Genomic DNA, 26,959 nt, shown 5'->3' on the forward strand with positions numbered 1-26,959 from the left:
TTAACTTCCTTCATCGTTAGTTATTCTTGGGTATTTCCAATCTTTTTCTCAGGATTTGCATGGATGTGGCTGTATGGATGGATTGGTATGTCAGGAGACCACAGATATCACAATTTTCCCTCCCTTTAAGTTTCCTCTTGAGCAGTGTGTTAAGATGTAAGCAAGGATATTTACCTAACACAGGAAATGTAGCACCGTAGACATAAAGTGCTGTAGCAGCTCGAGCAAGTGAAAGAAAACTAAATCGGTACTTTGCTGTGCTTCTCTCTACTTCACGTCTCTCACACCTAAGCTGACTTGTCCTAAGATTTCCCGAAGGAAGCCTGGGCATACCTGCCCTTCCGTCGTACTTCGTTACGTACAACTGATTTATCCCCAACTCTCTCGCACTTTTTGAGGAAACCATTGTTTTCATGCCATTGTAAGAATATTTGTCTCCATTTTTACCTTTCCTTGAAATGTTCATTCCTTCTTGCGGCTAAAATTTATAATTCTTTTTTTTTCCTTTATGCGCCAATATTTAATTTTCAATCACCTTGCGAGCCATCCTTTCATTACGCAGAAAGCCTTTCGCTTTCTTGGGTGGGTATTTCAATTCACCGTTCTGAAGAATTTCTGAACCGAGGAAAAGTTATTTGACTTCATACATACTTTGGGGTTTTGTCCATGTTTAATTAGTATGTTCATACACTAATTACATCTCAATGTATATTCGGTAGAGCTTCAATTACCTGTTTTGACCTTTAGTAATCTAAATAATAAATCTTTCTAGTTCCATTTGTACGGAACATACTTAAACCGTTACCTAAGTTTGGTGACTTCTGGCTAAAGCGAGTTTGTGTGAGTTTCCGTGTGTGTATTTATACAGGTGTGTTACTTATAACACTAACATGACGCTAAAGCTAGCGCAGGTAGTATTCTCCTTGTTTCTAGTAGTTCTAAGTTTAACTTAAAATGTAAATGACAATTTAGGGCTTCTATTGCGCAAATTAACGTATGAATATTATCAAATTCGCATTCTATAATAATCCAAGTGCCTAGAAACAAAAAAAAGTAAGCTAAACCGTTTTGAAATTTTATAAATTTCTGCTTGGATCTAATAAGATCTAATTTTGAAAAGATTCTAAAATTAAATTATAACTGTTGAGGAAATAACTTGGTTAAAATTTCTAATAATATATATTTGGATCTATGTAAAAACTAGTTTAAAAAGCGGTGTAAATGATACCGTAAAAATAAAAATAAAAAAGTTGTTGCTAAATATTGTCACAGTTAGGAAGGAGCGGGTTTTCATTCTTCATTCAGTCAGACCAAGTTGAGGCAAGCACCTGAAAAAAAAGGGGTTCACCAATTTTGTTTGATAATGAAAAACAAAAATGCTAATGATATAACGTTACCTTCCGCTGTCTTTCCGCCAACTGAGAGTACAAAGCAGGTTCACCAATATGAGGGCCGATTAGTATAGGTAATCGCATGGAGCCGAGTAAAATTAAGGATTAATATCACGCGTGTTTTCGGAAGTTGCTGAAATTGCCCGCGTCGCGCAGCGACTCGAGCAATTTCTGCTACTTCCGAAAACACGCGTAATTTTCTATGATGTTTTACTTACTTCTCAATCTTCTCATCTAGCCACTTCTTATGTAGCCAAGACTCTGGAAGTTTACTGGCACCCAGTCTGCAGCTTAACAGCGCTCCGGCTACTGCGCCATTTGTGTCAGCGTCCCCGGCCTGAGAAGAAATGTAGGTTCGCAAGTCAGTGCGTGCGAAAAAAGAAATTTCAGAACATTGTTGAAACAGATGTGGCTTAAAACTTGACCTTTGAAATTTTCTTTAATCGCAAAATTTTTCCAACAACCTCATAAAGCAAACTGACTTCTAATGGTGCACCGATAGTCCTACATAATGGGCCTTGCCTGCAGATTTAAAATTCTTGTAATATGAGTAGCGCATCAAAATTGTGGAAGATTTTGTTCCCAGAGAAACGAATTTTGCAAAGGTAAGACGATGCTTCATATTCATATTCCCTCGGCAATTCAGACAAAGACTCCGTAGAAACTACAATTCAATTGGACTCTTCAAAATGATGGTTTATACAAGAAAAATTCAAAACGATAATGTGTTTTGCCAAATATCAGACTTACCTCATATGCCACTGCTTCTATAGCGGCACGAAAATCATTTTGCCTCAACGACCAAATTCCAGCGTCTAAACATTTGTACGTGTAACCTATTTTGTCGTGTTGGCCAAGCTGTAGATCTCTTCCAATGACTTAGCAAACATGTGTTCCTCCAAACCCTTTTTCTAAAAGCAATTCACGAGATAAGGTTCTCACTTTGGTTTAAAATAACTGACAGGCCACATACAGATGCTCTATGGAACCGGTCGTTATTTATCGCTTTGGGGGAGGGGGGAGGGGTAAGGATTTTGGTTGTTTTACGAGAAGATTTACCAGATCTCTCTATAACGCTCTGTGATATTTCCATGGTACCGGCTGATTGGCAGTTAATTGGAGGTCAATTTTCTCTAATCCCCTTTAAATTCTATTGGCGACGAGAGATCCCCCTCAGTTCCCTCTAACCCCCCCCCCCCCAAGAATCCTTTCTCCACCATTTCAACTGGCGATAAATAACGACAGGTCCCTGAAGCAGTCAAAAACCTACTGGTAATTTTACTTGTAAATCAACAGAAAACTGAAGTACCTTAGAATTATTTCATACACGCTTAAGAGAGGACTGCCTAAGTCTATGCTTATGTGCGCACTTCAGGGGACTCGTATCTCTTAACCTGAGAACTAGGCTCTAAGCCGACTATCTCAATAGAGTCTTTCCATGTTGAGCCTTTGAATAGGTGGTAGGAGAAATTGCACACCCTGGTAGCTTGAGGGCCAAATAAAGCAAATCGCGTTGACAAAGGGCTAACGCTCCAAACGTCATCTTTACAATTTTTAAGCTGGCCAATTTACATTATCAACTTAGTTGATCCAAGCAAATTATCTTTTTATACCTTCTACGGATACAGCACCACAGTTTTCTTATAAACTTACCCCATTTAAATTATAGAAACTTCCCGTTAGTTATTTCTTCAATGGTTAGCACAGTCACGTTGGTCACCAGCTTTCACGAGGCTTCTTTGCGTGCTCAATAACACCATCTTCGGAGACCCACGGGCTGTGGGTCGATTTCAAGTTAGGGCATGAAGAGCCCCTGGGGACATTGTCTTACAAGACTAGTTCCAAACGGTCGCAGTCGTTCTGCCATCTGATTGGTGCCAGAAAATCTTTGTGTTTTTCTGCCCAATCAGAGTGAAGTGTGCCTTGGAGTCCTTTCGTGTGTTGTAACACGGAAAAATACTAATAGCTCAGTTGCTCGCTATGTTTGTTTAAGCCGTGTGACAGAGATTTGCTTGAGGTGAAAAGTTTCAGTCTCAGTACACAATGTAAGAGAAATCGATCAGATTGTCCGCGAAAATCTTACCGCAAATTATACTGGGATCACTCACAGTTTCTGGGCAACGAGTCGATTTTAAATCGTCACGATTTATAAGTCACTCGATAAACGATTTAAAGCGAGACTCGTTTGTTTGTGAATAGAAACGAGACTCGTTTATAGAAACGAGACTCGTTTGTAGAAACGAGACTCGTTTGTAGAAACGAGACTCGTTTGTAGAAACGAGACTCGTTTTTAGAAACGAGACTCGTTTGACAAAACGAGAGTCGTTTTGCGAAAGAAGGCTCGTGTGCCAAACTTTGCTCTTGGCGCATGCGCAGAAGTATAGTTTTTTTTTCCAGGTTAATGTTTTAGGTTCAAGATAAGCTGGGATTTTGCTGCAATATGTTAAGGTAATCTCTATTTTCTTTTTCTTGGGATTACAAAGTGCAGGGAAGGCCTAAACCGATATTTTTATAGAGCTTCTGGCATAAATTTCAGCAGATAAAGTAGCACTGGATATTTGTGTCGAATTAAGTTCAAAGCTTGAATCGGATCCTATCCCATTACTAAGGTTACTTCATTTTTCCACAACACGAGGGAAACCAGAAATTAAAACCATGAAAGATGTACATTTTGATAAATAAAAATGAAATGCTGAAACTTCATATTCATTATGCAAGGAATATTTCATCATGTTTTGCTGTTTTAGACTTTTTTTTCCCTTCAAGCAGACGCATAGCTGCTTGAACTTGGGCTTTCTCTATCGCACATTTGGAGTTATCTTTAGGAGACTGCCCAATTGCCATTTGTGCTGTCGTTACGCAATTTTGTCATTTCCAATCATGAATAAGTCTACTTGTTTTTATTTTTGCCTGCTAGAGTGTAATGAATGTTATGGTACTAGACAATAATCAAAATAATAGGAGTAGGTTCCTACAGATGCCAACGGTTGAAATTGAAGGGCTTTTCAATGACTTTGCCAAGTTTTAGATAAATTGAAGGACCTTCTTTGGAAAGGTTTGCATAAGAAATTTTAAAATTATTTAACATTATTTCTCAGCTTTTCTATTAAAGTACTGCAATTTTTTACTCGAAAATTGCTGAAGAAAAAGCGTTGCAAAAATCAAGCTCTAGTCCTCAAATTCAAGTACTTTCAAGACCTTGAATTTGTTATTTTTGAATTCAAGCATCTTCGAATACTTTCAAGGCTTTTATGAACTATGAGTAGGTAATGTACTTGCCTTTAACTGCAAGGAGAAGGGAATTTTTTACCTATTGTTGATATCGAGTCAAAGTTTGTTGCAAAATGTTCACCCAAGGGGAGTTTTCACAAATCAGTTGATTGAAGCAATATTACTTTTCAATAGTTCATATTGTTTTTAATAGAAAAATATCTGAGTATTGAATATCGTTGATGGCCACAACAAGAGAAGTAGTACTAATTACAGTTTTAGTATATTCAATTAGAGGGATTTGACTTTCATTAGATATCAAGAGGCAATACACCTATTTTGACCTTTTTGTGGGTTAAAAATACGTCATACAAAAAACTGAAAACCTCATTGAAAACCCTGTGCATTCTTTATTATTTCTTACAAGATTTTCAAGAACTGATTTGCTATTAACTGAATCAGACATTTTTCCTTCACTGTAATCACTTTTAGGATCTAAACTTATTTAATTTAATTCAGATGGTTCTCTTTATCTCCCTATTTTTTCCCATGCTACCATAACTATTTTGCATAAGTCAGCAAGTATATTTTGATGATTTTTATTAATATTCAAGATTTATTTATTTAACACATGATAAATATCATTGGTTTGCATTTCTGTGAATTCCCATCCCAGTCATCAACTGTGGAAGAGAAACAAATACAAAAAGTTAGGTGTGAATTTTGAGTGAAAGTCAATTTAAGATGACAGGCATGGGTAATAGGAAGATGAAACACTCTTCGACTAAAAAAGGCCTTTTTTATGGATGATTTGACTTCCAAGGGACAAGAAGGAACTCTAGGCCAAAAATGATAAATAAGGTAAACCCAGAAATTGCAGTGATCATGACCATGGCAAGGAAGAGAATTAAAAAAAAGAGGAAAGGAAGTTATGAACTAAATTAAGTACCAGAAATCAACTAAGTTGTAAGAGAAAGGGTTGACAACTTGGCATTTAGTATTCTGGTTATTTTTATTTTTTTGGGGGGGAAAGGTGGGGCATGTTACTTTAAGATTCCACAATAAGATTTACATAATTCACACCTACCACCCCTATTCATTCACAGCTTCATTGTTACAATGTAAACATCCATCACTTGCCATTAGACAGTTGTACTGGGGAAAAAAAGAGGAAAAACAAGTGGGAGTATGTCTTTCTAATGACAGAGAGACATACTCCCACTACAACTAACCCTATTTCAGAAATGTTGGCTGAAATAATTTTTATTATAGCAATACCAAACATCTCAGCAAGTCAACCAGACTCGTTCTCAGCGAGCTAACTAGACTTATTCTCAGCGAGCCAACCAGAATTATTCTCAGCGAGCCAACCAGACTTATTCTCAGCGAAAAAAAAGCCGAACTTATCTCAGGCGTATCCTTCGGAAAACCCCAGTAATTTATGAGGAGTGTATTCGTAGGATATATGATCTAAAAGTACATGATCATTTCTTTCTTAAAATGAATTTTTTCGTCATAAACTATCTTTTATCTCAGGGATCTCATCAAAATAAACGGAAATCAAAATGACAAATCTAATTCGCTATGAAAAAATGTTCTGACATGTTTATGTTTAGGAAACTTTTCTAGATTATTACAGAGATGAGATTGCTTCGGTAAGGATATTATTAGCAAGAGATCTTTGATTTATAAAATGATTGTTTGTGAATTTTTAACAAACAGATAACGAGGTTAATAATTATGCACGTAGCAGCTGCCATCCTGGGGGTCGACCCTGGGGTCATACGGGGGAATAGACTTTTGTCACCAATTTTTGTTCTAGGATGGGGGCATTGAAGTGCATTTGCACTTCCGAGACGAGACACATGGGAAAACACCCACTGGATTTTTACTATTGCCGCCATCTTGAGAATAAGAGGTCCTTACCATGGGGACTGGTTATTACCATTGATATCTTCAGATGTAAAAAAACTACTACTACTACTACTACTTTTTCCAGTTAGTCGCCGCCAAAAGCCACATAGGATGTTTTTAACTTTGAGCCCTGTATAGTAAACACAAGCTGAAGTAAGTTTTTGTTTGTGGCAAATAACATTCGTTTGGAGCATTACATTGTTTGAGTTAGTAGAGCATACTTCTTTGTCCCCAGGGGAGGGGCATTGGTAGCTTTATGTTGAACAATGTTTGATCCAATTTGATACAAGAACAGTTCCAGATTTTTGTAAAGGTAATCACATGACTTTGAGTGCAATTTGGAATAAATAAGCACGAGTAGATTTTTTCAAAGACTAACAAAATTGCATGAGCCCATAGGGCGAGTGCAATTTGTGGTCTTTGGAAAAATTTACAAGTGCTTATTTATTCCAAATTGCACGAGAAAATCATGTGATTATCTATTAATAATATACATGAAAAAATACGAGGTAGCTTCTCATAACTACGCAGAAGAAAAGCGCGCGCATCATGTGCAAAAATAATTTATTCAAACTCTGCAAGTGACATTGACCTTGACATTGACATTAACCAATGATTCTAACCAATCAGAATGTCTGGTTTCTTTCTTTCTTTGCACTGAATTAGCCCTCTTCTGCACTGAATTAACTCTCTTCTGCACTGAATTAACTGAAAACTGCATTCATCTTAACCAATCAGAACCGAGAAATTTTTTCATGTATATTATTATAGCTAAAATTAATTTTGTGGAAAAAATTCATTAATGAAGGAAATCTTTCTTATGGTTTTCTTTATGCCTTCTTGTGCGCTTTCTGCTATTGTTTTACAAAGAAATGTGATATTTGCTTTAGATTTAATTTTATCATGGTATGGCCCAACTCTATGCATGAAAGATGACGACATTTTTGCCTCGTTTGTATGATACATGAAAAGGCAGTATTTGTACATGAAATTTATCCTTTTCTCAATATTTTCCCTAACGTGACTAATCTCTGCATCCAAAACATTTATAACTAATTGAAAAAATAGATATTCTCCAATGGTTTACTCACCAATCTCTTGTAGAAGTAGATGAGAAATGTTCACATTAGTGACAAATTGTATGTTCCATTTGATCATCGCTTACATCTTTCAGGGATTCTCCTCGGTGTAACAAAATGTCTGATGCTCATTGTACAACTATAAGTTTAAAAACTGGGTAACCAGTTCAATATTAATTCAATATGTAAAACCAAACACTGTTAACAGCTATTGGGACAATTTTAGGAGACATTTTTAAGGTAGCAATTTTTCAAATGTTACACTTTTCATTTTTAAGTTATATCAATCTCCTCAAAAACCAATTCACTCCACAGAGTAGATAAGTATGAGCCGTTTTTTTGCAATGACGCACATCAGGAAGGAAAAAATATAGATTGACTCTCTACAACAGCCTTAATTCAGAAATACATTAATTTTTTTATTAACTTCTTAACTCCCAGTTAATTAGCATGTAAATTCTTAAACTTAAGTGGCAAATTCCTGTAGCTGATTTACAAAGAAATGTGTATCAGCTAGAGGAGAGATTTAACAGTCAGATCAATTGTCATTGATTAGCAAAATTTTTCAACTTACCTGAAAAGCAAACATTTAGACTGGGGTTATTTTCTTTTGGAGTAAGGATCATCAACTCACTAAATGGACCTCTTCTTCCAAATGTGGTCCTTACTGCAGATGGAAAATAGTCAAGTATTTTAATGACTTTGAATGTTATGTTTTGATTTGGGGAAGCTATGTGTTTAAAATTTTGTTAGTGTTCTGTTGAAAGGAGAATTGCTCTGGATTCTTAATTTTGTTATTAGATAGACAGGTTCTAGACATCAACATTATGAACATTGGTTTTACCCACAAATGTTGTGTAGTTGTAAACCTACTAAATTATATTAAACCTAATTCCAGCAGCATATGCATGATATTACTATAATTAGATTAGGTATTGGTATATATTTTAATCAACAATATTACTACCTTGCCTTCCTTAGCATTTAGTATTCTGGTTATTTAAATTTTTTTTTTTGGGGGGGGGGGGAGGAAAGGTGGGGCATGTTACTTTAAAATTCCACACTAAGATTTAAATCATTCACACCTACCACCTCTATTCATTCACAGCTTCATTGTTACAATGTAAAGATCCATAACTTGACATTAGATAGTTGTACTGGGGAAAAAAAGAAGAAAAAAACAAGTGGGAGTATGTCTTTCTAATGACAGAAAGACATACTCCCACTACAACTAACCCTATTTGAGAAATTTTGGCTGAAATAATTTTTTATCATAGCAATACCAAACATCTCAGTGAGTCAACCAGACTCGTTCTCAGCAAGCCAACTAGACTTATTCTCAGCGAGCCAACCAGACTTATTCTCAGCGAGCCAACCAGACTTATTCTCAGCGAGCCAACCAGACTTATTCTCAGCGAGCCAACCAGACTTATTCTCAGCGAGCCAACCAGACTTATTCTCAGCGAGCCAACCAGACTTATTCTCAGCGAGCCAACCAGAATTATTCTCAGCGAGCCAACCAGACTTATTCTCAGCGAGCCAACCAGAATTATTCTCAGCGAGCCAACCAGACTTATTCTCAGCGAGCCAACCAGACTTATTCCCAGCGAGCCAGACTTACAAAGTCCAGTAGCCTCAGCAAGTCAAAGCCCAGTATCCTCAGCGAGTCAAAGACCAGTATCCTCAGCGAGTCAAAGTCCAGTATCCTCAGCAAGTCAAAGACCAGTATCCTCAGCGAGTCAAAGCCCAGTATCCTCAGCCAGTCAAAGACCAGTATCCTCAGCGAGTCAAAGTCCAGTATCCTCAGCGAGTCAAAGTCCAGTATCCTCAGCGAGTCAAAGACCAGTATCCTCAGCGAGTCAAAGCCCAGTAACCTCAGCGAGTCAAAGACCAGTATCCTCAGCGAGTCAAAGACCAGTATCCTCAGCGAGTCAAAGACCAGTATCCTCAGCGAGTCAAAGACCAGTATCCTCAGCAAGTCTAAGAGCAATATCCTAAACAAGCTCAAAAGAAAGCATTTAATTTGGGGCCAGCCAAGGTATATAGATCCTCTACAGGTGATAGCTTTAGATTTGCAGCAAATTTAATTCCAATAAAAACTATGAGTCTTAGTATTATAAGCAAGTTGAACTATAGATAAAAAATAGGGGACAATCATACAAACCTTTGAAATAAAGCTCCAGGGGAATTGTCCCAATTTCTGCAAAAGAACAAATATGTTAGCCAAGTCACTGGTACCACTAAATAAGGAAAAAATCTATATGAGAGTGAAAAGGAACCATCGAGTCCTGTATAATTTTTTAAATATCACCCTGAACTTTGATCAAGTGGAAACTATTTCAAGAAGTTGCTTCTGTTTGCTTTACTTGCCTTTCATAAAAAAAATAGCTGTTGATAATTGGTGCATAAATACTCCTTTTCTGAATTTTAACCTTGATTTCAATGTTTCCGATCAGCGGAGAGAGTGATCTCAGGATAAACAATGCTCTTCCTATTTTAAAATTTATAAATGAACTCTTAACATATTTCCAAGGTTGTGATAATTCCACTATCTAATTGACTTGGCAATTACCTGGTTTTTGAAAGTAGTACATTTTTTACTAAGCCAAGTCATCTCCTAACTCTCCTAGGCTGGTGTGTTAAATTGAAAATCTTCTCCCACAAGCCTAATATTCAAGCTCTTTTCCTTTATAACTTGGTTATGCAATACGGTTAAATTACTACAGATTGCTAAAATTTCTGTTCCTTTTCTCCTGAGCGAATAAATACGAAATAGAAAGTACAGAAACATATCTGCCTTCTGAGCTGTTTCAATTCTTCATAATGCATGAGATAAATGAATGAAAATCCATCAAAATCATAACCTCCACGCATCATGGCTAATGTGGCATTACATTTCTATTTTTCTTTCCTTTTACTTCATCTGGTAATTTGTCTTTCAAATGGCTCTAACCAAATGATAAAGTTCAGTGGTTGAGATTCTGAACTTGCATCCATTGTTTGGACCTCACAATGAATTACAATAATTTATATACAATATTTGGCAAATGAAAAGGTCAACTTTTGGTTTCACCGTCGAACAGCATACGTAGATCACTGTACTTAATTCTCACCTTGAAAAAAATTAAGGGGCCACCCTTACACTCGTTTTTCAAGTGAATAACCTTTTCACAGGGACAAAACATTGAGCCCTACTGACTAAGATTTACCTAATATTATGGAAATAACAAGAAAAGACCTTGAACCAGTTAGGAGGTTTCTTTTTAAATTGTTCATTGAATAAGAAATGTGGAGGCAAATAATACCGAAAACAATGCATAATGATAGTTGCTTGGTCACGCCAGTTACTTATTGAAATTAGTTTTAATTTTTAATCCAAAAAAAAAAGGTAATCTTCGGAACGAACCAACATGACAGAGTTAAAAATCGATCTTTTGATGTACTTGGTTAAAAGTAGTTGATTAGCTTCGTGTCCTATAAAAATTCGGCGTTTTAACTGCGCCAGACTCCAAATCAAAGTAAATTAAGAACGTATCTTCGTTTGCAAGCGAACTCAGTTCAAGGTCAGATCATGGGTCATCTTTACTTTCGGAACGTAGTGACAGATTTCACAGGGAACTTTATAAAGAAAAATTTCCCAAATCCTTATAGGAGCTGCGTTCGTTTTTGGATCCATCTCAAACCTCCAGTAAACAAGCCTGGGCCAAATTTATGCAAGCATGGAATTGTTTCGCGTAATTCCGCTCAAAACCCCTTTGGCTATTGGACAGGAGGGTAATCAAAACCTTTGCTTGGCATTTATGACACTGCAATAAGAATACGTGGCACTAGCTTACTTGTAACATAAGTTGAACTGTGAACTTATAAAATTCAGCTGAATTTAGTCACGTACTTACCCGAATCTCGACTCTTGCCTTGTAAACAACGTAGCAACCGGTAGCATTTCAAAAGCATAGATGTGTCATCATGTAACAGAAAAGGATTGTTTATGCGATGTATTCCACTACATTCTCGTTAAGCAACTTCTAAAACAACTGCCATTCTCGACACACGCCTACCATTGTGGCTGTAGCTGCTGGTTTCCTCTCTAAGCCATAACTAAGTCTAAGCTGTCACCTCAAGTTGGAACACGCTGTGCTTGTTAAAAATTAAAAAAACATCGAAGGGAGAAAAAGATAAGGCTGAAGGCGTGCACGAAGCCGGTAAATCTAAGATGTAACTATCTTTTATCTCAGGGGTCTCATCAAAATAAACGCAAATCAAAATGACAAATCTAATTCGCTATGAAAAAATGCTCTGACATGTTTATGTTTAGGAAAATTTTCTAGATTATTACAGAGATGAGATTGCTTCGGTAAGGATATTTTTAAGAAAGAGAGCTTTGATTTAGTGATTGTTTGTGAATTTTTAAGAAACAGATAACGAGATTAATAATTATGTACCTAGCAGCTGCCATCCTGGGGGTCGACCCTGGGGTCATACGGGGGAATAGACTTTCGTCGCCAATTTTGCATTGAAGTGCATTTGCACCTCCGAGACGAGACACATGGGAAAACACCCACTGGATTTTTACCATTGCCGCCATCTTGAGAATAAAAGATCCTTACCATGGTGACTGGCTATTACCATTGATACCTACAGATGTAAAAAAACTACTACTACTACTACTACTTTTTCCAGTTAGTCGCCGGCAAAAAGCCACATAGGATGTTTTTAACTTTGAGCCCTGTATAGCCCTGTATAGTAAACACAAGCTGAAGTAAGTTTTAGTTTGTGGCAAATAACATTCTTTTGGAGCATTACATTGTTTGAGTTAGTAGAGCATACTTCTTTGTCCCCAGGGGAAGGGCATTGGTAGCTTTATATTGAACAATGTTATTGTTGGTTAGGGGGCTTAGGAAATTCCTTTGCAAATGCCCAGGGGTTCCCCGGGGTCACCCTCTCCCCCCCTGGGACGGCCGCTGATAAGTGCATAATGACCATAATGACTGAAACAAAAACTTTTGTTATCAGTTGCATATAATTATAGCTCGTTGACCTCTTTGCCTCTGGAAAATGTTGTCAAATAATACCATCTGGCCCGATTACAGTCGACTAATACATATTGGAAAACTTTATATCATTTATTCTCATCACATTTGCAAAGAAAACTTTTTGACAGGTATTGAAAGAAAAGTTAAGGCTATTTCAATATAGAGGACATTGCATGATAATTTTTGCACTTATTAATAACTCATCTACACTTTAACTAGGTTTTTCGTTTCCTTCTTGCTGAGATTCATTATTTTTCTTCTTTCTTCTCTTTCGGGTCTTCTTTTTCTTCCTTTCTGGTTCTGTGAGGATAGTAAGAAGAAATTGTTGTCGTCAGTTGTTTATAGGTTTTTGGTCATGCGGGATTGGCCTGAATTTCCCATTTTGGAATGCTTTGAGCAAATTAGAAAACTGGAGAAATTCTTCAGCCATGAAACTTAATGAATTTTGTTTGTTAAATCTTACCCTCACTTAAAGTTTTCCTCTCTTCAATGTTATGTCTTTGCCCTCCCATGTCCTTGTCATCTTTAAAGTTAAAGGGAAAGGCCTTGATTTTTTTTCTTCTTGCAGTTGGCAGTTAAATTTGTATTATGCATGAGTCTATAAAAACATAACTTTATAAAGGTGATTTCTTGTTACTTTATGTAAAGTTTGCTATGTTTAGAAGTACAGAAACAAATAGGTTTACAGCTTCATTTTTTCATTTTTAATTTTTTAAAATTCTGTAAAGAAAATTTTTCCACTTACCAGGAATAGTGGAATCAAGGGATTTATCAGTATCGGGCTTCATACACGAGTAAGTCCCTTTAGAACTTCTGCAATAGAACCTTCTGCTATCACATCACACTCTACACACAGTTCCCGCAAGCCAGCATCCTGGAAGCGTTTGCCAGTGTTGGACAACATGGTGCATGCTGTGTGGAATACTTCCATTTTCATAACCATATCTTTCTATTTTGCGCTTTGTTTCCATTGTCCCTCGCTTGCCTTTGCATACAGTGTTAAGTCAATGACGAAGCCGATGCTCTTTAAGTTGAGCGTGTTCTTTACCTTGAGAGACTGCACTAGAACCTTGTGAACGGTAGCCATGTCATTAGCAGGCACATCGATACTCGGGAGATACCTGTTGACAGCCAGTGAGATAGTTGAACCTCATTAAGGACAGAAATGTTAAATCCATCCTAGCCACTGGCTTTTTGGTTACTGCACCAGAAAGGGTCTCCTCCAGTCTATCTATAATACCCCACGGGAGTGTTGCTTTGATATATGGCTTGATAGTTTCAGGCAAAGGACCGATCTCATGCCCCAATCGGTGTGGCATCTGGATAAGTTGAACATTGTTCGGCATACGGTAACAGTATTTGCTTGGGTGGTTTTTGTACTCCTGCCGTAACTCCTTAAATAATGTCCTGGCCAAAAGAGGTAACAAGGCGCCGCACGCGATCAGAATATTCCGCCGAGATGTGTGTGTGTTGCCAGTTTAGAGTATAGAAACGCATCTAGTTCTTCTGAAAGTTTGACTGCACTATCACATAGCTCGGTAGGTTTCGGAGGCCATGACATCTTACTAATATTTGGGTGAAGTGCATCACAGAAGTACAGGCCAGCTTAAGATTCATATATAAATATGAAAGGAAACCCTCTGTATTAACATCTGAAGTTTCTTCTCGGATTACCCTAGACGTGGGTGTGATGGATTTTCAGAACGGTTTACTTTTAAGTGTAAGCAGATGCTGAAAGTGTGGCCTGAGAAAGGCTTTGAATGGCGACGCAGCTCATTTCTGTGTTTTCAAACATACAACCATTTTTCGCGATTTTCATTACATATCAAGAAAAACATCTCGATTTCTCCTTTGATGCTGATCATGATCACAGACTTTCTTTTTTCGAATTTGTTATTTCATGCTATTCTGACATCTTACTTTTCTACATTTACATATCCGCTCGCTTGCACCGGCTCTACAATCTCTTCTTTTCTACTTTTTATTCCAAACAAGTTAATGAAATGACTTATATCTACTTGTACGTCTTTGGCAGGAACAACAGCAATCCATCGTTTCATGAAAAACATCTTCCCGTCATTGCTTTGTGCAGTGGCTTTGGTTGGATGTTTTCCACGCATCGAGTGGCAGTTTGGGAGTTTACAATGGAAAAATTTGATTAAGACAAAAAAAAAAAAAAACTGTTAAAACATCGATCGATCCCTTCAGAAAAACACACTTTCTGTGTTGAGTCCATCACCTTTTCAATCAACCAATAAAAAAAATTCAATTGCCGTATTCTGGTTCTTGCTCGAAAGAAAGTCGAGAAATCTCCAATTAAATCCATATATAATTAAACTATACCCGTGTGTTTTGAAAGGTAGAAACCAAAGAATTTGCTACAATAATATTTCTTCTGATTGGAAATTATTGAATCAAGGTACTACTCAAGGTAGCGTAAGCGGACACTAACTATTCCATATTTTTATAAATGATCTAGAGATCTATTTAGATACCCTGCCAGTGTTATTCTAGTATGCTGCTGTTTCACTGAAATATCATTGCTCCTGTTTACAAAGTTAAAGACATGTCTGAGACATTGGTCAAACATTTCTTAGAGTGGATAGAAAAAATGGAATGTTATTTAACCCCAGCAAATGTAAGGAGCTTACCGTCCTTGAAAGGCAATCATGAATTGTACCCTCCTGTGTTAGGGATCCCTAGTTGTACTTATGTGAGCATTCTAGGTGTCACCTTTCAGAGTGACTGTAGGTTCAATACACATGTTAAAGTGCACCTAAACCCAAAATTTTTTTTTCGCTTAACGAAGTAAGCTTATTTTTTGGAGTATTTCTGTGCAAAAATTTTTTAATTTGCTCAAATCTTTAATTTTCTATGCCCAGTCAAAATACGGAAAATCGGCCGCCATCTTGCCCCACGACCGAGTTTAAAGAAGAATGGCTCTAGCGGGTAATGTGACGTCAAATCGAGAACACGAAAGTCTGCATCTCACACATTTTCACTTGTATGGGAAGATTGTCGTCGATATTGTCCGAAATATGCCGACTAGGTGTGTTGTATGAAGAATGTATGAAGCGCGATACCCTCTTGCAAATTTCGCACGTTGCTACATCCTTCTACAACACACTTAGTCGGCATATTTTCGGACAATTATCTACTACAACCTTCCCAAACAAGTGAAAATGTGTGAAATGCAGACTTTCGTGTTCTCGATTTGACGTCACATTACCCACTAGAGCCATTCCTCTTTAAACTCGGTCGTGGGGCAAGATGGCGGCCGATTTTCCGTATTTTGACTGGGCATAGAAAATTGAAGATTTGAGCAAATAAAAAAATTTTTTCGCAGAAATACTCAAAAAAATAAGCTTACTTCGTTAAGCGAAAAAAATTTTTTGGGTGTAGGTGCACTTTAAATGCCTCTATGTCCTTAGATGTCTACGTAAAGAGGGGTATAAGCAGGTACAAATAGACTTTCTTTTCGATTCCTTAGTACTTCCCCGATTTCACATATGCCCATATGGAGCATCAGACTCCGACCTCACCCCACTACAATGTTTTTTTCGATCGTTGGAAACGGAATTTTATTACAAGAAATCACAATTTACGATCAATTTTACAGAAGCAGCAGTATTTTTAAAAAGGTTTCTAAGGCCGCCAATCACCCCTGTCGCTTTTTATTCCGCTTGTAAAGGCCTGCAGCTACAACTTACGGACTACGTCTGGCACCAGAACAAGCATCAAAAGTAAACGTTTTAAAAATACATTCGTTGGTCGTTTAATTTTTAGACATAACCTATATGACAATTTTTAACTGTAATCAAGTGGTAAATTTAATTTTGTGGAATTATTAACCTTTTAACTCTTTTAACTCAAATTGCTTGTAACATTAGGACTGTATTTTTCTGTTTTGAATCAATAGAGACCATTATTATTATTGTTATTACTATTATTATTTATCATTATTAAGCGCGCTTATTTAAGGTTACTTCCTACCTTCAGAGGCTAATTTGTTTTGGGACTAGATTGAAGTTACGCTTTTTAACTAGTGTTTGCAAAAGAAAAAAAATTAAAAATTTCAAAAAGCGTCCGACTTATTTAAAAAAAAAGTATTTTCGAATAAAAGTTAATAAATCAGGAAGGTGTCATAATCTCGTAAATGGGCGAACCCCCCGGGGGAATATTCGAATATTAGGAGGGATATTACATCGCGCCCTTGACAAATTTCATACGTGGAAGTAATCTGCTCGTAGAAAGTCTTTTCTCGTGGATATAACACAAAACTCAAAATTAGAGAAGAGTCCTTGGGTAAAGAAAAAGAGAAAAAGGTCCAAAGAAGAGAGAGATGGCAGCATTTTGTCAAAAAAAAAGAAAAAACAAAACAAAACAAAGCGACAAAGGTTCTTGGTTTGGCCAGGAGCCGTCGACAAGCTTGGCATCCACTGAAGATCGACAGCATTCAATTATCCTTGGGGCAAAGAGCGGAAAAATTAAAGTCAACACTACAGAAGGTTGTAAACAAGATTCTTCGTTGGAATCTGACGAAACCGATGGAGAAAAAGAAGAATGCGACAGATTTACCCTTTCTGCCGAGGGTTTTCTCTTCGCCGACTTTGTCCATTACAAAACGATCAACAGGGCGAGAAAAAAAAAAAAAGACTGCTACACGATACTTTTCCCGGGACAATCTTGATCCATTGTCATTGACGGCGGGTCTCGTCTTTCTCATTGGTTTGCGGTTTCGGGAGGCGAGATAATCTCCTGGTGTGGCGCAAGTTGTTTACAAACCTTTGGGAGCTAAAATCTCGCATTTGATTTTGAGAGGAATACATCCACTTTGAACGAATTTATAGGGTATGTAGATTTGACCAATTTTCGTGAAATTTCGCCAAAACATTCCCGGGATGATGACGAACAAAAGTGTGTCAGGAAATTTTGATCTTTTAAATATTTTTTACGTGGTGTCCATTTACGCAAAACGCTTCGCATATTTTTCGCTACTCTAACTTTAGATGCGAATATCCAGACAACCAATCAGAATATTGGAAAAGCCTGACACATTTTTGTTGATTGATACCTTGTGAATGAGACTAGGCAGCCATTTTTCTCGTGCCGCGGGATCCGATACCTGATAAATTCAATAGAAAAACACTCGGTCGTTTCACGCCTTTCCGGCTCCTGACACTTCCTAAGTGAAAAAATCGCCGAAATTATATTTCTATCGTAAATTGCATTTATTAACCTTTGTTTTGATGTCTAGTTTGTTAGGGTTTTCTTCCAACTAGCGCGCGTACGAATTTTCTCCCGAAGGACATCCGCGAAGGTAGGAGGTAACCTTAATTTTTGGGCTTTCAGGTTGGGCGCTTATTTGAGGCTGGGCGCTTATTTGAGGCTGGGCGCTTATTTGAGGCTGGGCGCTTTTTTGAGGCTGGGCGCTTATTTGAGGCTGGGCGCTTATTTGAGGCTGGGCGCTTATTTGAGGCTGGGCGCTTATTTGAGGCTGGGCGCTTATTTGAGGCTGGGCGCTTATTTGAGGCTGGGCGCTTATTTGAGGCTGGGCGCTTATGGTAACCCATTCTCCCTGAGGTCATACCGCTGACAAACGCCAAGATGCCCCTAGGCTCGAGATTGAACTTTCCCACGCCGGCAAAGGTCCTTGAATCAAGCGCAATGTCATTCAAATTTTTACTTTGCCATCAAGGTCGTAATTTTACATCTTAGATTTACTGGCTTCGTTCACGCCTTCAGCCTTATCTTTTTCTCCTTTCGATGTTTTTTTTAATTTTTAACAAGCACAGCGTGTTCCAACTTGATGTGACAGCTTAGACTTAGTTATGGCTTAGAGAGGAAACCAGCAGCTACAGCCACAATGGTACGCGTGTGTCGAGAATGGCAGTCGTTTTAGAAGTTGCTTAACGAGAATGTAGTGGAATACATCACATAAACAATCCATTTCTGTTACATGATGACACATCTATGCTTTTGAAATGATACCGGTTGCTACGTTGTTTACAAGGCAAGAGTCGAGAGTCGGGTAAGTACGTGACTAAATTCAGCTGAATTTTATAAGTTCACAGTTCAACTTATGTTACAAGTAAGCTAGTGCCACGTATTCTTATTACAGTATCATACATGCCAAGCAAAGGTTTTGATTACCCTCCTGTCCAATAGCCAAAGGGTTTTTGGGCGGAATTACGCGAAACAATTCCATGTTTAAATAAATTTGGCCCCAGCGTTTCATTATTCAATAACTATTTACAATCAGGCTTGTTTACTGGAGGTTTGAGATGGATCCAAAAACGAACGCAGCTCCTCTAAGGATTTGGGAAATTTTTCTTTATAAAGTTCCCTGTGAAATCTGTGTCACTACGTTCCGAAAGTAAAGATGACCCATGATCTGACCTTGAACTGAGTTCACTTGCAAACGAGGATACGTTCTTAATTTACGTTGATTTGGAGTCTGGCCCAGTTACAACGCCGAATTTTTCTAGGACACGAAGAAGCTAATCAACTACTTTAACCAAGTACGTCAAAATATCGATTTTTAACCCTGTCATGTTGGTTCGTTCCGAAGATTACCTTTTTCTTGGATTAAAAATTAAAGCTAATTTTAATAAGTAACTGGCGTGACCAAGCAACTATCATTATGCATTGTTTGCGGTATTATTTGTCTCCACATTTCTTATTCAATAAACAATTTAAAAAGAAAGCTCCTAACTGGTTCAAGGCCTTTTCTTGTTATTTCCATAATATTAGGTCAATCTTAGTCAGTAGGGCTCAATGTTTTGACCCTGTGAAAAGGTTATTCACTTGAAAAACGAGTGTAAGGGTGGCCCCTTATTTTTTTCAAGGTGAGAATTAAGTACAGTGATCTACGTATGCTGTTCCTCGGTGAAACCAAAAGTTGACCTTTTCATTTGCCAAATATTGTTTATAAATTATTGTAATTCATTGTGAGGTCCAAACAATGGATGCAAGTTCAGAATCTCAACCACTGAACTTTATCATTTGGTTAGAGCCATTTGAAAGACAAATTACCAGATGAAGTAAAAGGAAAGAAAAATAGAAATGTAATGCCACATTAGCCATGATGCGTGGAGGTTATGATTTTGATGGATCTTCATTCATTTATCTCATGCATTATGAAGAATTGAAACAACTCAGAAGGCAGATATGTTTCTGTACTTTCCATTTCGTATTTATTCGCTCAGGAGAAAAGGCACAGAAATTTTAGCAATCTGTAGTAATTTAACCATATTGCATAACCAAGTTATAAAGGGGAAGAGCTTGAATATCCAGCCCAGGAGAGGTAGGAGATGACTTGGCTTAGTAAAAAATGTATTATCAAAAACCAGGTAATTGCCAAGTCAATTAGGTAGTGGAATTATCACAACCTTGGAAATATGTTAAGAGTTCATTTATAAATTTTAAAATAGGAAGAACATTGTTTATCCTGAGATCACTCTCTCCGCTGATGGGAAACATTGAAATCAAGGTTAAAATTCAGAAAAGGAGTATTTATGCACCCATTATCAACAGCTATTTTTTTATGAAAGGCAAGTAAAGCAAACAGAATCAACTTCTTAAAATAGTTTCCACTTGATTAAAGTTCAGGGTGATATTTAAAAAATTATACAGCACTCAATGGTTCCTTTTCACTCTCATTTAGATTTTTTCCTCATTTAGTGGTACCAGTGACTTGGCTAACATATTTGTTCTTTTACAGAAATTTGGACAATTCCCCTGGAGCTTTATTCCAAAGGTTAGTATGATTGTCCCTTATTTTGTATCTATAGTTCAACTTGCTTATAACACTAAGACTCATAGTGTTTAATGGAATTAAGTTTGCTGCAAATCTAAAGCTATCACTTGTAGAGGATCCATATACCTTGACTGGCCCCAAATTAAATGCTTTCTTTTTAGCTTGTTCAGGATACTGCTCTTAGACTTGCTGAGGATACTGGTCTTTGACTCACTGAGGATACTGGTCTTTGACTCGCTGAGGATACTGGTCTTTGACTCGCTGAGGATACTGGTCTTTGACTCGCTGAGGATACTGGTCTTTGACTCGCTGAGGATACTGGTCTTTGACTCGCTGAGGATACTGGTCTTTGACTCGCTGAGGATACTGGTCTTTGACTCGCTGAGGATACTGGGCTTTGACTCGCTGAGGATACTGGGCTTTGACTCGCTGAGGATACTGGTCTTTGACTGGCTGAGGATACTGGGCTTTGACTCGCTGAGGATACTGGTCTTTGACTCGCTGAGGATACTGGTCTTTGACTCGCTGAGGATACTGGTCTTTGACTCGCTGAGGATACTGGTCTTTGACTCGCTGAGGATACTGGGCTTTGACTTGCTGAGGATACTGGACTTTGTAAGTCTGGCTCATTGAGAAGAAGTCTGGTTGGCTCGCTGAGAACAAGTCTGGTTGGCTCGCTGAGAATAATTCTGGTTGGCTCGCTGAGAATAAGTCTGGTTGGCTTGCTGAGAATAAGTCTGGTTGGCTCGCTGAGAATAAGTCTGGTTGGCTCGCTGAGAATAAGTCTGGTTGGCTCGCTGAGAATAAGTCTGGTTGGCTCGCTGAGAATAAGTCTGGTTGGCTCGCTGAGAATAGGTCTGGTTGGCTCGCTGAGAATAAGTCTGGTTGGCTCGCTGAGAATAAGTCTGGTTGGCTCGCTGAGAATAAGTCTGGTTGGCTCGCTGAGAATGAGTCTGGTTGGCTCGCTGAGAATAATTCTGGTTGGCTCGCTGAGAATAAGTCTGGTTGGCTCGCTGAGAATAAGTCTAGTTGGCTCGCTGAGAACGAGTCTGGTTGACTCACTGAGATGTTTGGTATTGCTATAATAAAAAATTATTTCAGCCAAATTTTCTGAAATAGGGTTAGTTGTAGTGGGAGTATGTCTTTCTGTCATTAGAAAGACATACTCCCACTTGTTTTTTGCTCTTTTTTTCCCCAGTACAACTTTCTGATGTCAAGTAATGGATCTTTACATTGTAACAATGAACCTGTGAATGAATAGAGGTGGTAGGTGTGAATGATTTAAATCGTATTGTGGAATTTTAAGGTAACATGCCCCACCTTTCCTCTCCCCCCCCCCAAAAAAAAAAAAGGAAATAACCAGAATACTAAACGCCAAGTTGTCAGCCCTTTCTCTTACAAGTTAGTTGATTTAGTTCATAACTTCCTCTCCTTTTTCTTTAATTCCCTTCCTTGCCATGGTTATAATCACTGCCATTTCTGGGTTTACCTTATTTATCATTTTTGGCCTAGAGTTCCTTCTTGTCTCTTGGAAGTCAAATCATCCATCTAGAAGGCCTTTTTTAGTTGAAGATTGTTTCATCTTTCTATTACCCATGCCTGTCATCTTAAATTGACTTTCACTCAAAATTCACACCTAACTCTTTGTATTTGTTTCTCTTCCACAGTTGATGACTGGGATGGGAATTCACAGAAATGCAAACCAATGATATTTATCATGTGTTAAATAAATAAATCTTGAATATTAATAAAAAATCATCGAAATGTACTGGCTGACTTATGCAAAATAGTTATTGTAGCATGGAAAAAAAAAAGGGAGATAATAAGAACCATCTGAATTAAATTAAGTAAGTTTAGATCCTAAAAGTGATTACAGTGAAGGAACAATGTCTGATTCAGTTAATAGCAAATCAGTTCTTGAAAATCTTGTAAGAAATAATAATGAATGCACAGGGTTTTCAATGAGGTTTTCAGTTCTTTTTTTATGACATGTATTTTTAACCCACTAAAAGGTCAAAATATGTGTATTGCCTCTTGGTATCTAATGAAAGTCAAATCCCTCTAATTGAATATACTAAAACTGTAAATAGTACAACTTCTCTTGTTGTGGCCATCAGCGATATTCAATATTCAGACATTTTTCTATTAAAAACAACATGAACTATTGAAAAGTAATATTGCTTCAATCAACTGATTTGTGAAAACTCCCCTTGGGTGAACATTTTGCAACAAACTTTGATTCGATATCAATAATAGATAAAAAATTCCCTTCTCCGTGCAGTTAAAGGCAAGTACATTACCTACTCATAGTTCATAAAAGCCTTGAAAGTCTTTGAAGATGCTTGAATTCAAAAATTACAAATTCAAGGTCTTGAAAGTACTTGAATTTGAGGACTAGAACTTGATTTTTGCAATGCTTTTTCTCAACAATTTTCAAGTAAAAAATTGCAGTACTTTAATAGAAAAGCTGAGAAATAATGTTAAATAATTTTTAAACTTTCTTATGCAAACCTTTCCAAAAGAGGTCCTTCAATTTATCTAAAACTTGGCAAAGTCATTGAAAAGCCCTTCAATTTCAACCTTTAGCACCTGTAGGAACCTACTCCTATTATTTTGATTATTGTCTGGTACCATAACAACATTCATTAAACTCCAGCAGGCAAAAATAAAAACAAGTAGACTTATTCATGATTGGAAATGAAAAAATTTCGTAACGACAGTAACAATGGCAACAGGGCAGTCTCCTAAAGATAACTCCAGATGTGCGATATAGAAAGCCCAAGTTGAAGCAGCTATGCGTCTACTTAAAGGGAAAAAAAAAGTCTAAAACAGCAAAATATGATGAAATATTCCTTGCATAATGAATACGAAGTTTCAGCATTTAATTTTTATTTATCAAAATGTACATCTTTCATGGTTTTAATTTCTGGTTTCCCTCTTGTTGTGGAAAGATGAAGTAACTTTAGTAATGGGATAGGATCCGATTCAATTAATTAATTAATTAGTTAATTAATTAGTGCTACTTTATGTGCTGAAATTCATGCTAGAAGCTCTATAAAAATATCGGTTAAAGCCTTCCCTGCACTTTATAATCCCAAGAAAAAGAAAATAGAGATTACCTTAACATATTGCAGCAAAATCCCAGCTTATCTTGAACCTAAAACTTTACCCTGGAAAAAAAAATATATACATCCGCGCATGCGCCAAGAGCAAAGTTTGGCACACGAGTATTCTTTCGCAAAACGACTCTCGTTTCGTCAAACGAGTCTCGTTTTTAAAAATGAGTGTCGTTTCTACAAACGAGTCTCGTTTCTAAAAACGAGTCTCGTTTCTAAAAACGAGTCTCGTTCCTAAACGAGTCTCGTTTCTATTCACAAACAAACGAGTCTCGCTTTAAATCGTTTATCGAGTGACTTATAAATCGTGACGATTTAAAATCGACTGGTTGCCCAGAAACTGTGAGTGATCCTTATACTGAATACTTTCCCAGGTATCACTAGAGAACGTGTTTTAAAGTTTGCGAGGTTTGTATACAACACGATGGTTGCAGTCATTGATATGTCGCTTTAAACGTTAAACGAGATTTCAGCTTTGCATAATTTGCTGTGACTGAAACTTTGCCAATCCCGTGAAGTTATTTCGTCGCACGGTCCACGCAGGTACGTCGAGCAACTGGTACTCGCGTAACTTTCTGTGAGTGCCAAAATCTAATCTCATCTTCACTTGAAAAAAAAGAAAAGCAAAGCGTGGAAACTTTGCTTATTAGATGTGGGTAGATGACCCTGTGCTATTAAGCTGACATTTGCAATAAAACAAACCCGCCCTTTCCATCCATTATTTCTTGGTCTTTGGTTTTGTTTTTCCCATTGAAAGCAGCATCGGATCGATTCCCAATTATCAAAGGTATTTAACTTGGTCTTCAACAATCGACAGAAGAGGTGAAATGACAATGACCAAGGGATTAGAAGAGAATCCGTGGCCTCCCTAGCTCCAAATGAATAAAGGCTGATAGTTTCGAAAGAAACTGTTTGGGGCTGCGTTGGTGGGAGTAACGAAATAATTTGGATATATCAACAAAGTTGAAGTGGTAAATTGGCCACCGTAACGATTACAAAGCTGACGTTTCGAGCGTTTGCCCTTCGTCGAAGGGCTAACGCTCGAAACGTCAGCTTTTGAAATCGTTACGGTGGCCAATTACCACTTCAACTTTGTTGATATCTCCAAATCTTTCCAAACCCCTTCGGTAACTGCCAGAAAAAACCTCTCCTTCCCACGATGTTCTCGTTAAGTCATTGTTCAGATTTTAATTAGCTAACCGGATACACAGCTAAGCTTTCTCTAAGCGCTTGCTGGAGGTCGTCCCAGGAACGTAAGCCGTATTGTGAACGACTTAACTACAAAGCGAAGATTAGATTTTGGCGCGCACAGAAAGCAGAAAGCTACGTAGGCGAAAGCGCTAGTTGCTCGACACAGCTGCGTGGCCCGTGCGACGAAATAACTTCACGGGATTGGCAAAGTTTCAGTCACAGCAAATTATGCAAAAAGTCTAGAAAGATTTAAGCTCAAATCTCGTTTAACGTTTAAAGCGACATATCAATGACTGCCACCATCGTGTTGTATACAAACCTCGCAAACTTTAAAACACGTTCTCTAGTGATACCTGCGAAAGTATTCAGTATAATTTCCGGTAAGATTTTCGCGGACAATCTGATCGATTTCTCTTACGTTGTGTGCTGAGACTGAAACTTTTCACCTCAAGCAATTCTCCATCACACGGCCCAAACAAACATAGCGAGCAGCTGAGCTATTAATATTTTTCCGTGTTACAACACACGAAAGGACTCCAAAGTACACTTCACTCTGATTGGGCAGAAAAACACAAAGATTTTTTGGCACCAATCAGATGGCAGAACGACTGCGACCGTTTGGAACTAGTTTTGTAAGACAATGTCCCCAGAGGCTCTTCATGCCCTAACTTGAAATCGACCCACATCCCCTAGGTCTCCGAGGGTGCAATAACACATGAACGAACATTACCTGCTCGACAGTTTCAAGTGTGGCACAGGCATAACCAAAAGCCTCCTTTATCAATGCAGCAGCATCATAGCTTCCAGACTCCTCCACAAAATGCTTTCCTTGCAACATCATTGCAATGGTTGTTGTCACGGCAACACAAGACGCGATGCATCTTGGGTCTGCATGGGTGACTTTACATGCTGCCTTAGTGTTCTCTATCACTGCATCCGTATGTCGCCAAAGTTATGAAATCCTAGAATTGAAGTGCGCATGACTCCTCCGTTTGGAGCTACAAAGCGACCTCAAGATTCTCAGACGTACTCGGCTACCTGAGAACAAAGATTAAGCAGTAAGTTAACCTAACAAGCTGAATTATTCACGCACTTTGATCGGTTGTTACTCATGATCTATTGGAAGACAAATGCATGATTACCCCTCAGAGTGATTAGCATCTAATTTCTCCTTGGAACATCAGCCCAAAATCATACATTAAAGTTATGAGAATGAAGGAAATGATCACCAATTGAAGCTCTTGCCATGTGTCTGCACAGTAATAGATAACGGCAGTCATCAAAATGGGGTAAGAATATCAGTGATAACTGGACTTTCTGATCCCAGAAATGTGAAGGATGATCCAACGCCAAATTCTCCAAACTAACCCTATAAGAATTGTATGGCAGACAGTAATGAGAATTACTAAACATGATCTTAGGGGTAAAAGTGTTCATCATGCCACCTGGTTAGCTCAAGTGGTAGAGCGCTGGACTGCTGTGCGGGAGGGAGGTTGAGGGTTTGAGCCCCAGACCAGGGGAGTAGGGAATGTAGTTCCCGGTGTTGTGGTCTGGCCTGTTTATTGAAATTGGGAGCATCTATTAAAATTAGTCTTCACAAAAAATTGTAAACTGCTGCAAGCAGTCTGTTAAGTCCACCATGAAACATTCTGATGTGCATTTGATCATAGCCCAATGTTAATTTGCACAATATAAATATTAAATTGTTATTAATTATATTTACTTGAGCAGGCTAGGGCAAATTACTGACTGCCCTCATTGCTCTGTACCTTGTGTGGATCAGTAAGAAAGTCAGGATGATGCAGAACACCATAATTATGCAGTGCCGCCAATTCCCATTCCACCACTATCACCTAGCTCTGGAAAACCCTTTCTGCTCCAAAATCTAATTTTTTTTTGGCAAAATCAACAGGAACCAACTGCAAGAAATCAAACAGCCAAGTTAGTCCAAATCAGTATTGAAAATAGATCACATATTATTTTTATCTATTATGGTGGTTTACCTCAAGTCAATCTAGAGCCCTTACTGTCTTAAAGTCTTTACTTGTGCCAGGCGGCTCTTTGCAGTAGAGCTCAAGGATGAGCCATTGAAAAAGTGATGGAGACTAGAAGATCAAAATCATTTGATCTGAGTCATCTGTTCACTCTCCAGAGTCTCATCTCCACCAGTGAGCATCCTTGAACTTCATATCATATTCCAAATGTATCCTATCTTGACTTGCATTGAAAAATTTCTTTACTTACTTTACAGTGTGTCTTACTGTAA

The 26,959-nt window shown here is 37.8% G+C and overlaps 1 protein-coding gene, 2 long non-coding RNA genes and 2 pseudogenes across 9 annotated transcripts in view; 2 read left to right on the forward strand and 3 right to left on the reverse strand.

The window, feature by feature from the left end:
* Positions 1–26,627, reverse strand: LOC148731759 (uncharacterized; annotated as a pseudogene). The gene is made up of 5 exons (XR_016001510.1): positions 26,463–26,627; positions 25,424–25,731; positions 2,142–2,302; positions 1,610–1,728; positions 1–1,328 (listed from the first exon to the last, which is right to left on the reverse strand). The product of XR_016001510.1 is annotated as an uncharacterized LOC148731759 (transcript).
* The window catches only part of LOC148731754 (FYVE, RhoGEF and PH domain-containing protein 4-like), a 98,850-nt pseudogene that overhangs the window by 53,483 nt on the left and 18,408 nt on the right, over positions 1–26,959 (forward strand). The gene's annotated exons all lie outside the window — the stretch shown is intronic.
* Positions 5,185–11,737, reverse strand: LOC148731760 (uncharacterized). 5 transcript variants are annotated; one of them, XR_016002047.1, is made up of 8 exons: positions 11,491–11,737; positions 9,759–9,794; positions 8,684–8,751; positions 8,169–8,261; positions 7,607–7,697; positions 6,528–6,645; positions 5,689–5,756; positions 5,185–5,284 (listed from the first exon to the last, which is right to left on the reverse strand). It is a non-coding gene; the product is annotated as an uncharacterized LOC148731760 (long non-coding RNA). The 5 variants fall into 5 exon arrangements; XR_016002045.1 differs by having other exon boundaries at positions 7,607–7,748; positions 11,491–11,723; XR_016002046.1 differs by having other exon boundaries at positions 7,607–8,261; positions 11,491–11,727.
* On the forward strand, positions 11,928–14,816 carry LOC148731761 (uncharacterized). The gene is made up of 2 exons (XR_016002063.1): positions 11,928–13,249; positions 14,663–14,816. It is a non-coding gene; the product is annotated as an uncharacterized LOC148731761 (long non-coding RNA).
* Positions 19,992–23,918, reverse strand: LOC148731762 (uncharacterized). Its single transcript, XM_088760787.1, has 3 exons — positions 23,506–23,918; positions 20,658–21,465; positions 19,992–20,018 (listed from the first exon to the last, which is right to left on the reverse strand). The coding sequence occupies exons 1-3, from the start codon at positions 23,511–23,513 to the stop codon at positions 19,992–19,994; spliced, it is 843 nt and encodes a 280-aa protein (XP_088616913.1). The 5' UTR covers positions 23,514–23,918.

Source organism: Stylophora pistillata, chromosome 5 (assembly GCF_964205215.1).
Source record: "Stylophora pistillata chromosome 5, jaStyPist1.2, whole genome shotgun sequence".
NCBI classification, from domain to species: Eukaryota; Metazoa; Cnidaria; class Anthozoa; order Scleractinia; family Pocilloporidae; genus Stylophora; species Stylophora pistillata.